Genomic DNA, 19,538 nt, shown 5'->3' on the forward strand with positions numbered 1-19,538 from the left:
GAACATCAGTAGAGTGGAAGTGACAGAGGCCATGAAGAGAATGAGGAATAAAAAATCGGCCCCTGGCAAAATTCCAGTGGAGGCATGGAAGGCACTGGGGGAAGAGGGAATTGGCCTGCTGTGGGACCTGTTCATGAAAGTTTGCCAACAGGAAAATATACCCAAGGAATAGAGGGAGAGTACTCTTGTCCCCATCTACAAGGGTAAAGGGGATGCACAAGACTGTAAAATTACAGACGAATAAATTTGATGTCCCACACAATGAAAATCCTAGAAAGGGTTCTTGATGGTAGATTGAGGAAGGAGGTGGAGATTGCAGAGGAACAATTTGGCTTCATGCCTGGTAGATCAACAACTGTCTTTGGGTTACGGTAGATGATGGAAAAGTATCGAGAGAAACAAAGGGAGCAACATCTGGCATTTATTGATCTGGAGGAAGCATATGATAGAGTGCCAAGGCAAGAAGTCTGGAGGTGTCTGAGGGAGAAGAAGGTGCCGGAGAAATATGTCAGGTTGTTGCAGGAAATGTACAGAAATGTGAATACAGAAATGTCTTCACATTTCTGTGAAGGTCCGAACACTTTTTTTAAAGTGTTCGGACCTGTCTTCAAGTTTTAAAGTAACAGTTGGCTTGCATCAAGGGTCAGCATTAAGTACATTTCTGTTTAACATTATGATGGAGGTGGTGACGGAGGAGGTGAGAGAAGATGCACCTTGGACAATGTTGTATGCAGATGACATTTTGCTGTGTGCAGATTCAAGAGAAGAAGCGAGAAGTAAACTGGAGAGATGGAGAAAAGTACTGGAAGAGAGAGAGGTATGAGACCGAGCAGAAGTAAGACAGAGTATATGTGTTGTGCAGTGGGCAGCAGACGGGAGACAAATCTGGAGCTGGAAGGAAATGTTATCAGGAAGGTGAGAGACTTTAGATACTTAGGTTCAACAGTGGAAGAAGATGGAGGAGCTGAGAAGGAAGTTGGATGCAGGATACAAGCAGGTTGGAGGAACTGGAGGGAGATGGCTGAAGTGTTATGCGGCAAAATCTATAGGACAGTAGTGAGGCCAGCTATAACATATGCTATAGAAACTGTGGCCCTGAGGAAAAATAACAGCAGGATGGAAGTAGCAGAGATGAGAATGCTTGGGTGGATGTGCAATGTGAACAGAAAGGATCGTCTGATAAATGACTATGTCAGAGGAACAGTGAAAGTTACAAACTTAGCGAAAATACAGGAGGCAAGGTTGAGATGGTTTGGTCATGCGATGAGGAGGGAGGACGAATATGGGAAGAAGGGTCATGCAGATGGATATGCAAGGAAGGCGAAGTGTGGGCAGCCAAAGAAGAGATGGAGGGAGCTGGTAGAAGAGGACATGAGGATGAAGAACTTGGATGTGGTGAAAGCCCAATACAGGAAGATGTGGAGGAGACTCATTATCAACAGTGACCCCACTTAAGTGGGAGAAGCTGCAGAAGAAGAAGAAGAGTAAAATCTGAATAAAAAAGGTATTATATTACTAAAATCCCTTTTATTCAAGATTTAACAACATTATTATATACATAATATATTACACACACACTGAGGCTACTGATCTTTGCACAAACTTGGGAAAAGAACATAAACAAAAATTATAATTTCTTATCTAGTATAATTTACTTTCTAAGAGTTAAAAAACTTTTTGCAAGCTATCTCTGGTCCATATTTTTAATAATCTGGTGATATGTAATTTTATTACTTGTATGTGAAAAATATAGATTTCTCCTTCAAAGCACAGAGGAAGAAACAATATAGTGAGGGATGAGGTTGTAAAGGCAGTAGTAAGACATCTGAAAAATCATAAAGCACTGGGAATAATGGTGGCAAGGTAATAATAGACAAACTATAATAGTTGTATACCATGGCATGGGAAGAATAAAAAGTAACAAATGAGTGGAAAACATCAGTCCTAATATTTTAATAATCTGGTGATATGTAATTTTATTACTTGTATGTGAAAAATATAGATTTCTCCTTCAAAGCACAGAGGAAGAAACAATATAGTGAGGGATGAGGTTGTAAAGGCAGTAGTAAGACATCTGAAAAATCATAAAGCACTGGGAATAATGGTGGCAAGGTAATAATAGACAAACTATAATAGTTGTATACCATGGCATGGGAAGAATAAAAAGTAACAAATGAGTGGAAAACATCAGTCCTAATATATTTATTCATATACGCACGCACACACACAAAAAAAACTGCAAAATGTACTAAAATTATAGTACAATAGCTCTAACGAGTCATGTGGGAAAAGTAATCATTATGACATTAACGGAAAGATTAAGGAAGCTAATGGAAGAAAATCTGGAAGATAGCAAGATTCAGAAGAGAAATAAGTATTGTGCACCAAAAATTAATATGAAGATTAATTGCAGAGAAAGCTGTATTTAAAATAAAATTATTTATACCTTGTGGACTTTCTGAAAACATTTGACAGTACAGATCAAGTGGTATGGACTATACTTACTCAAATCTTATGGACAGGAACCTGATAAATATCCTGAAATAACCTGAAAAATAGAAAGATCATTCTGGACAACATGAGGCACGAGACAAGGGTGTCCAACACTCCCAAGCATTTTTACCATGCTTTTAAAAAGAACAATGGATGTCAAATAAAGGATAATGTAAGGGGAATTTCAATTCAAGGTATGAAATTAAATAATTTGTGATTAGCAGATGATAGTCATTACTGAAAAAGAACTCTAAACAATATTGCTGAAGCGAAGAAGGAAAGCGATATAGGGAATGAACATCAATAAAAAAAAAACAATGATAAAGAGAATAGGATGAAAAAGCAAATAAAGGTCAATGGACAAGAGCTAGAAGAGATTAGAAACTTCATATACCTAGGGAGGAACATGTTGCATGATTCAGACTGTAAAAAAGAGATATCTTGGATAACAAAAGCCAAAGCAAACCTACACGCAATGGACAAGATATGGAAAAGTAAATCAGTGAGCCTTCCCATAAAGTTGTTGGAAACGTATATATTCATAAGTACTCTCTATGGCTTTGAGATGTGGATAAAAAGACCGAGACAAATAAACCTCTAAATATTAGTTATTTTTATCTGATTTTATGCATTTTGACAGAACATGTTATAAAAAGATTCTACCAATTGGATGAGTGCAAAAGGTAACAAATGAACTGTATTAAAAAGGAAAAGTTAAAGAAAATCTAATGCAGAAAATACTTCTAAGGAAACTAAAGTTTTTTGGACATATCTGTAGAATGGATAACATTCTATGCTTGGTACCATGGATGGCATAAATAGAAGAGGATGGCCAAAGTGAAAGCAGGACTTGAGTTACCTGGCAATGAAAAGAGAGAAATGGAAAAGAATGGTAAAACAGTGATCCATCAGACAGCAATGGACACTGGACAGTGATGATTTTCATTTGTCTAATTTCAAATAAAGGTTGAAAGCCTGGATTGTGTCCTTTTCATTATAAGATACTAAGGCAATCAATGTAAAGTCAGTAGCCTCTACATACAAGTGGACCTAATTGTAAAGATTACATAAATTAAAGACAGAAACCAAAACTTACATGAAAATAGCTTTAACAGATGTAAAATTTTCAACTTAGCATCAATGTATCTTTATTATGTTGACAATGGAACACAAAATGCAAGTAACAGATATATTTAAAAAAAGCTACAGTGTAAGTAAAACAAATGGTCAATAAATTCCTACTTAAAAGAAATATAATAAAAAAAAAAATTCATGCACACAGAGGAAGGCCAAGAGATATAGGTGGATTGATACAGCAAAAAAGTGCCCTAGAAGACAGAATATAAGATCTGATAATGCCAATTTTCCTTCGAATAGTTAACAAAATGATTTGGAGGAAGGTAGTAATGTCGATTTTTTTATCTAGTGTTATCATAATATAATGTACACATCTTGAAAGTATATGTCAGGAATCTGATGATAATAGCAAAACAATTCTTAACGGGTTTACACAAAACAAGTGAAAAACAGCAAATATAAGAAAATGCATAAAATCAGATAAAAATAACTAATATTTAGAGATTTATTTACAAAAAATATTCATTAAATAAAATAAAAATACGACATACGTATGCAGTTTATATACTGCTAAAACTATTTTCTATAAAAATTTACAAACGCATCTCGTGAGTCTCAGAAAATCAGTGTGGATGAATAGGCCTGAGATTATGAATACTGACAGGATAACTGCTCATTAGCAAAATGAGGACATTTGCAAAGTACTAAAAAAATTCCATTTGGCTTAATTCAACAGAGTTTATTATTGCTCTATGTCAGTGGTTCACAACCTTTTTCCCACTTATGTACCCCTTTTAAACCCTTTTCTATAAAATGTAGCTCTTGTTTTTCAATACTGACACTTTTGTTCAGTGCCTATCTCAATGTAAAATAGTGGAAATAAAGTTTTTCTGCCATTACTGATTATTTTTCGTGCACCCCAGTACGTACCCTCAGGGGGCATGCGTATCACCGCATCAGTTGGGAACCGATGTTCTATGTCATGATGACTACCATTGGTGTACTTTTGCCACAGAGAGAGCAAGCAATATCTATATGCTTGAGAAAAGAGCTGAACTAGCTATAGTATCTGCAGGCTCATTTCCTTTAAACCAATCTGGTTAGAATCAAAGAGAAGAAAAAATCCAAGGGTACATTCTATAAGAGAAGAAATGACTGATTTGAGAGAGCACTAGATGCTTCAGTAGCTCTAACCTTCATATTGTAAATTAAAGATGTGAAAAAAAATAATTAAATTCTTGGTTTAATCCTTTATCCACGCATAAGAAAACAAAGTTTGCATGTGAAGTAACTTCACAACTGGGCAACTTGTATATAGAGAGGCTAATAACTTCAAATCATTTGCCTGAGTATCCCATAATGCATATCCTTAAAAACATGAGAAATGCCAAGCATTTTACATATACAAGTGGCCAAAAGGTGTCACACCTCATTACACATAGATTACACTCTGGATTACAGATAGATGTTTAAAGTTTTTCCACTTGGTTTAATACTTTATCTAACTGTAAACTTCATGCAACTTCGTGAATGGGCAACTCTCTGTCTTATACACCGGAAAATACGGTATATTCTACAGTAAGGGTGATAAGATACACCATTGTCATCATCATCATCAAATTCCTGCCATGTACCCTCAAGGTGCGTACAGGATATGATAGTACTACATGAAAAAAATTACATCATTACTAACTTCTTATCTACAATTTTCCTCCAATTCAGTCTGTTACTTGTCAACATTCCAACATTATCAGATCTTACATTTCTATCGTCTAAGGCATTTTGTACCGTAATCAATCCACCTATATCTTGGTCTTCCTCTGGGTCGTTTTCCTGCCAACCTGGCAGAGAACACTTGTATGGCTAATCTTTCTTCGTCCATTCTGTTTAAGTGACCATACCACCTGAGATTAGCTCTACTAACGCATTCCTGGATGTTGACAATGTCAAGTTCTTTCCTAATATCCTCGTTTTTAATATGATATTGCCATTGATGTCATCTGTTCATGCCTCTAATCTTTCTCAGGACTCCCATATCTGCAGTCTCTAGTCTTTGGTCAAGTGTTTTACTTCTGACCCAGCTCTCAGATCAATAAGTTAAAACTGGTTTGAACACTGTCTTGTATATAGCTAATTTAGTGTTCTGACTAATGGTAAATTAAATATAGAAATAGACAACAGAACCAGCTTTGTTGATTCTGTTGTCTATTTCTATATTTAATTTACCATCTTCAGGAAAAATCATGCCTAAGGAGCTGAAATGTTTCACTTGTTCCACAGGTTCTCCATTCACAACACAGTTAACGTTTTCAATGATTCTGCCTACTTTCATTGTCTTTGTCTTTTTATTGCTGACCTTCATACCATATCTATTACAACAGCTATTCAATTTAGTCAGAGAATCTTGCAGACTTGTAGCAGATTTATTTAGAAGTATAACATCATCTGCATAAAGCAAAGAGCTGACATCAACATCTCCAATTTTGATATCATGTTTAATAGCCACTTTTCTTCATAATGTGATCCATATAGATAATGAGTAACAGAGGGGATAATGTACATCCTTGTCTCACACCAGATTTAACATTAAACCATCTTCCTGTACTACCTTCAATTCTAACTGCTGACTTACAACTCAAATAAAGACTAAGTATTGCTTGATATAATGCCCCACCCCATTGACACCATATAACTGTAGCATATTGAATAGCTTCTCTCTTGATACCATTTCATATGCCTTTTCCAAATCGACAAAACTTAAATACAGATCTTTGTTATATTCCCATGCTTTCTCGACTATTTGTCGTAAAGTGAAGATCTGATCCTGACAGCCTCTATTTGGCCTGAATCCAGCTTGTTCTTCACCAAGCTTTTCTTCCACAATTCTTCTCAACCATTTCTCAAGTATACTTGCATAGTTCTTGCCAGGAATACTCGGTAGGGAAATACCTCTAATTCTAACAATCAGTTTTATTTCCCTTTTTATATATGGGTACTATGAGAGCTCTACTCCAATCATTGGGATTTCGTCCCTCTGTCCAGGCTTTCTGAACTATGCAGTGCAGTCACTGTAAGACTCTTATACCACCATACTTCAGCATTTATGGTCGAATATCATCTACTCCTGCTGCCTTTCCACATTTCAAGTCTTTGATGGCTTCTTTCTACTTCAAGTATGGATATGTATTCCTGACTGCATGCCTGGTCAGTGTTTTTTACCACTGTGCTGTCATCACCGCTTGTTTCATTTAGCAGTTTTTCAAAGTAATTACTCCATACTTCAAGGATATTTTTTTCTCCCATTTTCATGTCACCTTTCATGTCACTCTTTCCTCCATTCCTAAGCTTCTTCAACAACCTTCAGAATATTTTGCCACCTTCTTGATATTTATTTTCTATATTATTACCAAAGTCCTCCCATGACTTTTGTTTAGCTAGTTTTACACAGTGTTTAGCATTGTTGCATTTGTCTCTGTATTCTCTAAGAGCACAAGCTGACTTATTTGACAGGAACTTTTGATATGCTTTCTTCTTTTCCTTCACTGCCTCTTTAACTTCCTGTGTCCATCAGGGAGTTCTGATTTTTTTATCCTTGCAGACCTCACCACATGCCTCTCTGGCAGAATCAATCAATGTTTTCTTCAGAGTTTGCCACTGAATCTCCAAAGTTTGATTCCTGTTCTCAAACTGTTTCATTTTTTTTTCAATAATCTTTGTGTATTTTAGTCAACAGTTCATATCTGAGAGCTGCTCAACTTTTATTCGCTTTAAAACTTTCTTAGATGTTATTCTTTTCAATATGAAATTCAATTTTATCCTGCTCAAGACTAAATAGTGATCGCTTCCAATTTCAAATCCTCTGTACACTCTGGTGTCCTGCACCAGGGAGAAAACATCATTATCAACAATAACATAGTCAATGAGACTTTTCTTATTCCTTACCTCTTCTCTCCATGTGAATTTGTGCACATTTTTATGTTGGAACATGGTGTTAGTAATAACCAGTCCATGTCCTGAACAGAAATCCAACAGATATTTGCCATTATTATTAGCTTTGCTCTTTTCTCCAAATTTTCCCAAAATATTTTTGTATGTCTGACAATCATTTCCTACTCTGCTATTTAGATCCCCAACAAGGACCAACTTTTTCTTTTTCATTGTGTCAGTCGCTTTTTTCCTAAAGCCTCAAAAAATTCCTCCACTTCTACCTTAGTAGAACCTTCTGTAGGACCATAGGCACAAATAAGTCTTATTGTCCAGTCCCCCATTCTCATATTTGCCCACATTACTCTGCTTGAGACTGACTGCCATTCAAGAAGATTAGCCTTGTATTTTGTGTTGAATACTATGGCTACTCTTTCTTTTCCTTGATTGTCATTGCCTGAATATAACATTTTGTATTTATTGCTCAGAAAGATCTCACCAGTTTTTGTCTTTTTTGTTTCAGTCACCCCTATTATGTCGATCTGGTACTTATCTAATTCATCAGCTAGCTCCATTTCTTTGCCATTCAGGCTTCTTATGTTGATAGTACCGATCTTTAACTCTATTGATGTTGAATTGGGGTTTGTTTTCAGATTTGTTCCAGTAGCTGACTTTTTGCTGTTCGCCCTGGTTCCCTGGCGAAAACAACGGGGGCCTTGTTTAACCGGGCGATGCCCCAGCCGGCATGAAATTTTGTCATGTTGTACCATCATTTTTTTATTTTGGTTTAACCAATAAGAATACAATTTGGTCGGCTAAATCCCAAATTTCCAGCCCATCCTCGTTCGTTCAGTATCAAAGTAGATACCCAACAGGGTGCACCACGAGAAGGTGAGGATTGGACATTAGGTCAGAAGCCCTGGTCGGTTCTCCGCATTCCTTTAAAGGCTATGTGGAGGTTTCCTCTCAGTTATACAGCTTTGACCCTTACATCCTTGTCTTATTCCATTTTTGATTTCAAAGTTGTCAGAATATGCATTTTTATATCTTATTGAGGCCATTTGATTCCAGTATATATTTGTAATTATACATAGATCTTTTCGTTTTAACCTGTTATTCTGTAGGATATGTATTAATTTCATGTGATCTATTGAATCAAATGCTTTGGTGTAACCAATAAAACAAAGATATATGCTTTTCTGGTTATCAAGGCTTCTTTCACATAATGTTTTCAAATTGAAAATTCCTTTTCTTGTACCTGTCTTTTTGAAAACCTGATTGAGTGTCTTCTATTGGTACTGACATCTAAAGGTGCTGACAAAGTACCTTTTATTCTTTCTAGGATTATTCTCGGTAGTAATTTTGTAGCATGGCTTGTTAAACCTATTAGTCTATATTCTGAACATTCAAAAGTTCTTGGAATTTTGGGAATATTGACAAAGATGAATTTCCTTAGATTATCAAGGATGTATCCTGTATCATAATGTTATTAAAAATAACCTTTAGGTCATTAAGTGTGTTTTCATTTACTTTCTTTAACAATTCGATAGGGATCTGATCAGGGCCTGGTGTTTAACCTGTTTGCATTTGACTTGGAGCATATTCTTTTTTTTTCATATGTATTTGTTCACCATCCATATTTTGTATATTTGGTGTCTGTACAATGAGAGTCAAACAGTTCTTTTCCATCTTTTCATATCTTGTATCTCTAGTAGCATTTTTCCATTTTGATCTTTTATACAAGGATTATGGGTGAAATTTTTCTTTTTATTTGTCAGAGTATGGACTGACATTTCTTTACTATTGTGTTTCTTGTCCAATTCATCTATTTGTTTACATTTTTCATTTAGCCACTTGTCTTTAGCCTTCCTGCATTCATTTTTTATAATTTTACTGAGTATTCTATACTGTTCTGTACTTTTATTTTTTCGTCTATCATTCATAAGTTATAGCACTGATTCAGTCAGTCAGTTGCAAAAATCTTATCAAGAGCACTCAGGATTCAGTTTTATTTCCCTTTGTATAGATGGGTACTATGAGAGCTTTGCTCCAATCATCTGGAATTTGACCCTATGACCAGAGCTTCTGAATTATGCAATGCAGCCACAGCAAAACTTCTATACCTCCACATTTGAGTATTTCTAGCCAAACTGATACTTTCCAGCTGCTTTTTGATGACTTTTTCTACTTCTATATTTAAGCAAACAATAATTATATAAAACTTATCCAAGCTATTTATTTACAGGCCAAGTTGAGCAGTAGCTTGACATTTCCTGTGTTTGAGTAGGAGCTACCCAGTTGCTCCATAGACTTCTTACAATTCTTACAACTGCACTTGAACATGTATTGAGGAAACCCGATGAAAGAGACTATGCAATCTTTGATTTCTTGAGAGAGTGAATGAATTTTAAGTACAATATGATCGATGTTAATGGTTCAATGAAATCTGTTGCGGTAAATGGTTGAGAAGAATCTCCTATCCTAGCTCCCATAGGGGTTACCTGTTTTAAGTTATTGCTAATTGTTATAAAACATATAACATGATTTTCATGAAATAATTCATCAAATTATAAATGATATGTACCCTCAGAGGGTATACAAAATACTAGAATAGTACTACATAAAAAAATTAGATCATTACTAATGGCCTAACAACAATTTTCTTCGAAATTCATCTGCTATCTGTCAATAGTCCAATGGTATGAATTCCTATATTTCTGTTTTTCATGAAAAATCAGTGACAGTTATTTAAATCAAATGTTTTTAATCTATTTCAGGAATACTGAACAGACTAGGGCTCTCTTCAATAAACATGATCCAACATGTAATCCATTTGCAGATATGGTGGGTGGTTTATTAGGAATCTAAAATACAATTTACATTTCTTGATAACTTTTTTATTATTTAATGAAATTTACTTGGTTTTCATTGCATTTAAATTAGAAGTTTCTGGATAAAAATATTATGCATATTTAAATTTATGATGATAAGTAGAATAACTATAATTTATAATAATTAGAATAAGTGATATTTTTTTAATCACTTATCCCATATAAGATTTTTTGAATATATATAAGTTCCACTGCATTCCTTTGGGAGTTTTCTACAATCGTGCTGACAACTGTATCAATAAGAAGTTTTTCAAAATAATTACTCCAGACATCTAGAATATCTTTATCTGCAGTTTTCATGTCATCTTTATCATCACTGATTCCTTTTGTAGTACTTTTTTTCCTCCATTTCTAATCTTTTTCAATACCCTCCAGAATATTTTGCATCTTTTTGATGTTTTGTATTTTCTTACCAGTCTTTCCATGACATTTTATTAGCTAGTTTTACAGTGTATAGCTTTTACATTTGCTCTGTATTCTCTAAAAGCACAAGCTCACTTATTTGCTAGGAACTTGCTTTCTTCTTCTCCTTAACTTCATGAGTCCAGCATGGAGGTCTGATTTTACTATCATTACAGACAACCTCACCACATGCCTCTCTTGCTGAATCAGTGTTTTCTTCAGGATCTGTCATTAAATCTCTAAGGACTTGGTCTTGTTTATAAAGTCTTTCAATTTTTCTTCAATGAATTTTTGTGTATTTCAGTCTACAGTTCACCTCTGAAAGTTCAATCTAAAAGTAATTCAATTTTACTCAGCTTGAGCTGGGTAGAATTGAATTACTATGTAGTTTTGAAACTAAATAGTCACCTCCCATTTCACATTCTGTTCTGTATACTCTTGAGTTCCAAACCAGCAAGATAACATCGATAAATATATCATAGCCAATGAGACCTTTCTAGTAGCTTCCCTCCACGTGTGCACATTTTTATGTTGGAACATGGTGTGAGCAACAATTAATCAATTAATCAGAAAAGAAATCCAGCAAACATTTACCATTAGCTTTGCACTTTTCTCCAAATTTTCCCAAAATATTTCTACATGTCTGGTAATCATTTCCTACTCTACTGTTTAGATCTCCAACAAGGATCAAACTCTTTTTTTGTTGTGCTAGCTTGTAATGCCTCAAAAAATTCCTCCACTTCTTCCTTATTAGAACCTTCTGTTGGACCACAACCACAAATAAATGTCTCACCATCCAATTCCCCATTCTGATATTTGTCTACATCACTGTACATGATATTGCCTGCCATTCAAGATGACTATATGGCTACTCCCTCTATTCCCTGATTGTTATTGCCTAGATATAGCATTTTGTATTTGTACTTAGAAAGATCTCACCTGCTTTTGTCTTCTTTGTTTCATTCATACCTAATATATTGATCTGATACTTCACTAATTCTTCTGCTAGTTTCATTTCTTTCCCATTGATGCTTCTTACGTTGGTAGTACCAATCTTGAACTCTGTTGATGATGAAATGGGATGTGTTTTGGGATTACTTTTTGCAAGTGTCTTGCAAAAAGTAAAAGGGAACACTGTAATCTTTGAATTAAGGGTATAAAATGTTTTATTTCCAATTCTCTGGAAATAAAACTTCTTTAATAAATCCATTGCCATCTACTAGTGAACAAAAACCCAAACATTGAATGAGACGATGCACTAAACTGGGGAGTAAAAAAAAAGTATTAATTATGTGAAGAAAATAATAAAATTTGAATGCATTTAGAAAAAGGCTGAAAATTCATTCATGCCTTTTCTCTAATAACTCACTTTTTTTTTTTTTTAATCGAACATTGGTACCATGGGCCAGCCGAGGAAATATATCTGTATCTGAAGGAATTCAGAAACATGTACAACATAGTAGGATTTGTATGCACAGTAAAGTCATTCCCCAGATTAAGAATGGCGTATTTAACAGCATATTGCAAAATCAATAGTATCAACTTTTTTTCGAATTGAACAGCAAGAAAGTGGTTGATGAAATCTTTAAAAAGTAATATTACTGTGACAGTAATATCTATTACATCATGAAATCATGAAATTCCTAACATGTACTCTCAAGGGATGTGCAGGATATTATGATAGTATTACATGAAGAAGATAACATCATTATCCAATAATTTTCGTCCAAATCAGTCTGTTACCTGTGAAGACTCCAATATTATCAGGTCATATATTTCTGTCTTCTAAGGCACTTTTTAGTGTATAAATCCACCTATATCTTGGTCTTCCTAAGGGTATTTCTGCTGCCAACCTTGCAGAGAATACTTGTTTTGAAAGTTTATTTTTCACTTGGTTAGAATATAATAAATTTAGTTTAATCCTTTATGTGTGAGCAAACAAAGTTTGCACCTGAAAGTATCTTCAGGACTGGGGTAGGTGGTACAACATCAGGGGCGACTCCTTGCGAAAGTGGAGCAAGCTAGCAACACTCTTATCTCAGTATCTCCCATAATGCAAAACACATCTCCCTGCAGGTATGTCTAATGTTATGCATTAAGGATAGTGGCCCTTCCCTTAATGCATAACATTAGACATATCTGCAGGGAGATGTGTTTTGCATTATGGGAGATACCGAGATAAGAGTGTTGCTAGCTTGCTCCACCTTTGCAAGGAGTCGCCCCTGATGTTGTACCACCTTATCCCAGTCCTGAAGATACTTTCAGGCGCAAACTTTGTTTGCTCACACTTGGATAAAGGATTAAACTAAATTTATTAAATACTTGTTTTGCTAATCTTTCCTCTCCAATTTAAGTGACCATAATACATGAGATTAGCTCAGTTAACACATTTCTGGATACTAATGATGTCAAGTTCTTTCCTAATTATACTCATTTTTAATATCATATTGCTATTATGCCATTAGTTCATGCCCCTAATCTTTCTCTGGACTCTGATATTTGCAGTCTCTAGCATTTGGTCAAGTGTTGTATTTCTATGCCAGCTCTCAGATCCATAAGTTAAAATCGGTTTGAACATGTCTTGTATATACAGCTAATTTAGTGTTTCGACTAATTTTCACTTATTCCATATAAATTTATTCATTTGACTTCCATATCATAACAGCTTTGTTGATTTGGTTGTCTATTTCCATATTTAATTTACCATCTTCATTAAAAATTGTACATAAGTAGCTGAAATGTTGTACTTGTTCGACAGGTTCCCCATTCACAATGCAGTTGATATTTTCAGTGCTTCTGCCTATTTCCAGTGTCTTTGTCTTGTTATTGCTGACCTTCATACCATACCTATTACAACAGTTATTCAATTTAGTACTGGAATCTTATAGACATGTACTGTATTTATTTAGAAGTGTAAGATCATCTGCATAAAGTGAAGAGCTGAGATTAATATCTCCAATTTTGATATCATGTTTAATACCACTTTCCTTCATAATGTGATCCATATAGATAATGAATAACAGAGGGGATAAAGTATATCCTTGTCTGACACCAAATTTAACATTAAACCATCTTCATATACTTCATTCAATTCTAAGTGCTGACTTACAACTCAAAGACTAAATGTTGTTTGATATAATGCTCCACTGACACCACACAACTGTAGCATTTTGAATAGCTTTTCTTGTGGCATATTGTCATATGCCTTTTGCAGGTCTACAAAACTTAAATACATATCTTCGTTATAATCTAATGATTTCTCAACTATTTGACGTAAAGTGAAAATTTCATCCTGACAGCCTCCATTTAGCCTGGATCCAGCATGTTCTTCAGGAAGCTTCTCTTCCACAATCCTTCTCAACTGCTTCTGAAGTATTTACTTCCATAAATCTTACCAGGAACACTCACAGAAATCCTGCTGTAATTCTCACATTGTTTTATTTTCCTTTTTATACATGGATACAATGACAGTGCTACTCCAAACATCTGGAATTTATCCCTCTGTCCAGGTCTCCTCAACTATGCAGTGCATCCACCACAAAACTTTTATACCGGAATACTTGATTATTTCTGGTCAATTATCATCTATTCCTGTTGCCTTTCCACATTTCAGACTTTTGATGACTTTTTCTGCTACAAGTATGAATATGTATCCATGGCTGCTGAGCATTTTTTATCACTGTGCTGCAACTGCTTGTTTAATTTAGCAATTTCTCAAAGTAATTACTCCATACTTCAAGGATATCTTTTTCTCCAGGTTTCATGTCACCTTTATCATCGCTTATTCCTTTTACAGCACTCTTTCCTCCATTTCTGAGCTTTTTCAACAACCTGAAGAATATGTTGCCACCTTCTTGATATTTATTTTCTATTTTCTTACCAAAGTCTTCTTGTAACTTTTATTTAGGTAGTTTTACAGTGTTTAGCTTTATTACATTTGTCTCTGTATTCTCTAAGAGCACAAACTGACTTATTTACCAGAAACTTTCAATATGCTTTCTTTTTTTTTCTTCATTGCCTCTTTAACTTCATGTGTCCACCATGGAGTTCTGATTTTTCTATCCTTGCAGACAACCTCAACACCTACCTCGCTGACTGAATCAATGAATATTTTCTTCAGTATTTGCCACTGAATCACCAAGGTTTCTTGTTCTCAAGCTCTTCATTTTTTCTTGAATAAAGTTTGTGCATTTTAGTCTACAACTGACATCTGAGAGGTGCAGATCAATATGAAATTCAACTTTATCCTGCTCAAGACTAAACGTTGATCACTTCCAATTTCAAATCTTCTATACACTCTAGTGTCCTGCACCAGCGAGAAAACTTCATTATCAACAATAACATAGACTTTTCCTGTTCCTTGCCTCTTCTCTCCATGTCAATTTGTGCACATTTATATGTTGGAACAGGGTGTTAGTAATACCCAATCCATGTCCTGAGCAGAAATCCAACCACATATTTACCATTATCATTAGCTTTGCTCTTTCCTTAAAATTTTCCCGAAATATTTTTGTTTGTCTGATAATCATTTCCTACTTTGCTATTTAGATCCCCACCAAGTATCCACTTTTCCTTTTTATTGTGTTGGTTGCTTTCTCTAAAGTCTAAAAAAATTCCTCCATTCTACCTTAGGAACTTTCTGTAAGAATATAGGCACAAAAGAAGTCTCACTGTCTAGTTCCCCATTCTGATATTTGCTCATATTATTCTACTTGATACTGCCTACCATTCAAGAAGATTAACCTTGTATTTAGTATTGAATACTATAGTTACTCCTGTTCTTTGATTGTCATTGCCTGAATATAACATTTTGTAATTATTTCTCAGAAATATCTGACAGTTTATCTTTTTGGAATGGAGCTCAGCTAGCTCCATTTCTTTGCCATTCAGGCATCTTATGTTGATAGTTCCAATCTTGAACTCTGGTGATGATGAATTAGGGTGTGTTTTAGGATTTGTTCCAGTAGCTGACTTTTCACTGTTTGTCCTGGTTCTCTGGTGAATATAATGGGTGCCTTCTTTAACCAGGCGACAACCCAGCCGACATGAAATTCTGTCATGTTGTGCCATCATTTTATATTGCGGTGGTGCACCACGAGAAGGTGAGGATTGGACATTAGGTCGGAAACCCTGGTCAGTTCTTCATATTCCTTTAAAGGAGGTCTCCTCTCAGTTACACAGCTTTGACCCTTAAGCACCCCCCCCCCCCCAAGTCAAAGTAATCAAATAGTCAAAATTATACTGTGAACCATGAAGTTAGTTAATTATTATATATGTATGCAATTTAAAGAGATGTAAGGATGAGCAGTTTGCTACTAGTGGACATAACAGTTCACAAGAGTATTACAAGAGCCATGTACAACATAAAATAGTTATTGTAAGAAACTAAATCACAGTAAATATTCAAATTGCTATACCTGTTACACAATCATGAACACTATCACCATCTAGAACTCTAGATTCTTCATTCCATCGTACTAAAGCAGAAGGAATACTGGCAAGAGTTCCAGAGCTTCCACTGCACATCAAGGCATTCTGATCCTGCACAATATAAATTTGATCTTTCATTATGATATATCATAAATTTCCAGTGTTCAAATTTGTATAAATGCAGAGCAATATTTAGTAATAATTTCATGAAGCTACAAGGAATAAATGAAAACTTCAATATATATTTTAAATATTCAAAAGGGCAAAACTAGTAGCTTAATGCCAGAAATATCGAATAATGATTTTTCTTCTGTAATATTAACACACTTGTATGGCTATTGTATACAGAGGCTAGCGACTTCACATCATTTATACCTTAGTATCCTATTAATGCAAGGATGTGTGCACTAATGTAATGCACACATCCTTGCAGACATGTATAATGCTATGTATTATGGGTAGGGCCATTACCCAGGCTGCTTTCAGTCTTTATTTAGGTCTCATCAGTGAGAGCCAGATGCAGGAGAGATACCAAGGTTGAAATAATGCAGAAGTCATATTTCCATATACAAGTAGTCAAAATGTGTCACACTTATTACTAAAATACTCTGTTGAAAGTTTTTTTCACTTAGTTATACTATAAATTAAATATGTCATGAAGTTATAATCTTGGTTTCATCTTTTAGCTAAGTGTAAGCAAATGAAGTTTGAGCATGAAGTTACTTCATGAATGGACTACTTGTATATAGAGGTTAATGACTTCACATCAACTGCCTTAGTATCCAATAATGTAAGGCACATATCCTTGAAGACATAATGCTATGCATTATGGGAAGAGCCCTTAACCAGACAGGTTTGATCTTTATTTAGGTCTCATCAGTGAGAGCCAGACTCAGAAGTAATACCAAGGTTGAAATAATGCAGAAGTCATATTTCCATATACAAGTAGTCAAAAGGTTCACACTTATTACTAAATTCAACACACAACATCCAAGGATATTGTATACAATATCCAAGAAATAATCCTTGTGGTATACCATTGGTTGTCTTAATTATTGTAGGGCTCACCTCCTCATAATCTAGTTTTTGATATCTGTCAGTCAGCAATCCTCTTATCCATGCTAATATTTTATAATACAATCCAACATTATCCAATTTATGCAACAGTTTTCCCATGATGTATTCTGTCGAAAACCTTAACAAAATCCAAAAAGTATCATGGTGTATCCATTCCCCTTGTCTTACTCAAAAATGACCTTCCCTTTGTAAACCCATCTGTTCACTGCAAAGTAGAGATCCTCTGTCAACCCATTTCTGAATATGGGACTTATCTGACATTTCCAAAATTTCCACCACCATCTAGATACTAATACATTGACAGTTGTGTACATAAGTCTTTGCACGTTTGTGCAATGAGGTTATATCATCAGTTACTATTGCCAAATTCTTATTCAATTATAGCAACAGCTCTAGTACTTCCTCCATCTTATGCACCAAAATCTCTTAATCAGTAAAGAGGTAGAACTAAGCTCAAAGTTGCATACACCAGGTGAAAGATTTTAGCATAATGGACACTGAGTGAACTATCTCTTCTGCATTTTACCCACCATACCCTCTACATTCAGCAGTTATTCTTTCATATTCATTCTTTCTTTCTTTTACTTGCAGCATAACGATAGAATTCTTTTGGATTATCTATATCATGCAAGGCCAATTTCTATTCATGCTCATACTTAGCTTTTTATACAACAGCTGTAACTGGTCCAGTTTACTCCTTAAATTTTCACAAATGACATTATCCTTATGCTCATGGTATTCCATCCACATCACTTTTTTTTTTTTTTTTTAAACAAATCTCATGCATAATAACTTACACTTCCATCCTATTTATTCCTCCAAATGTAATTCTAATATTTCATGATTTAAGTATTTTTTTTAAATGCTTCCCATTCTCTGTCAATCTCCTTTCCATCCAACAAACGATACCATGGTGCAGAAATTAGTATGCTCCTCAGTTGATCATAATTTGATTGTAATTAGATACACAATCTTTTCTGAATGGAACATTCAACTGAACTCCCCCCCACCCCAACACTATAATATCTAACACTACTTTGACTGAATTTCTTTTGTCACATACAGCAGAAAATAATAGTAATAAGTAATAACTTACAGATAGTCAGCTGCTCATGCCTACTACAATTACCATATTTTGCTTTGCTTCTGTTTTTCAATTGCATGTGCTATATTTTTTATTTTTTGCTCCAGAATGAATTTTACCTACTTACTCAATAATCACCTGTGATTCTGTACATAGATGCTTTCCATTTTACTGCTTAACTTCCTTGTCCTCCTTGTGTTGCTTTAAATGCTACTCTAATTCTCACAATTTATGTCTAATAATCTGTTTTATTCAGAAATCAAACCATATTCAATATCCTCAAGTTTGTTCTCAACTTTGTTGATCTTCTTAGCATTCTATTTCTTGTAAGTTTTTGGCACCATTTTACAGTGCTATTTTTAATACTATATCTCAATAAAAAGTTATCAAATCACTAATATTATATAAACAAGTATGAAAATCTTCACAAATATACTACAAAACATTCATTTTCTGAAAGGGAAAAAACACAATATAACAGATAAAGATCACCAATTTTATACAGGTGCCAAATATACTGACCATTAATAATGTAGTTTCAAACTAGAATCTATATGCTTGATAATAATATGTAGTTAATAGAATCAATGAAAAATGGACATGGTCCAGAAAAAAATTCACTATAGAAAAAAAAAAGAGAAAAAAAAAATGATAATGCACCACCCCACTTTATTCACAATCTCTTCCGAAAGGCACTCTTTCCTTCTCAGTTTATAGAAAATCACTCAAGCCTTACATGCATACATAGACCATAACCATCCCAACCATAACTATATTCTAAAAACCCTAGTTAACAGGCCTCTAACCTCTGTTCCAGCCAGGCTTCCTTCACAGTTGAACTATAATATTCCTTGTTTCCTCCTGTCCAATGGCTACAATTTTAACATACAAGTTAAAATAATGCATTTAATATTCCCTAGATCTCTGACATACCTCAGAAAACACACCCAGAATCTTACAGAATCATGGCAACGAAATGTCCACTGGGACAGAACTACAAGTTGATCTGTCCCAGCAGACCGCACGACTTCGGTTTTCATCATTAGGATCAGACAAGAAAAGGATATGGCTTGATAAGGCACTGGCTTGCTGTCTCTTGTAAGCAATGTCCCATGATGAATTGGAGAGAAAAATCGTAGAATCTAGGGAAATCATTCCAA

At 34.7% G+C, this 19,538-nt stretch overlaps 1 protein-coding gene across 1 annotated transcript in view; it reads right to left on the reverse strand.

Moving 5' to 3' along the window:
- Window positions 1–19,538, reverse strand: part of HUWE1 (HECT, UBA and WWE domain containing E3 ubiquitin protein ligase 1) — a 1,068,888-nt gene that overhangs the window by 470,601 nt on the left and 578,749 nt on the right. Inside the window, exon 59 of the mRNA XM_090396304.1 lies at window positions 16,205–16,328. Coding sequence (XP_090252430.1) covers window positions 16,205–16,328 — 124 coding nt within the window. The remainder of the gene's footprint in view (window positions 1–16,204; window positions 16,329–19,538) is intronic.

This window comes from Typopeltis vanoorti, chromosome 1 (genome assembly GCF_054136105.1).
Source record: "Typopeltis vanoorti isolate ZY-2024b chromosome 1, IOZ_Tvanoo_1.0, whole genome shotgun sequence".
Lineage (NCBI taxonomy): Eukaryota > Metazoa > Arthropoda > Arachnida > Uropygi > Thelyphonidae > Typopeltis > Typopeltis vanoorti.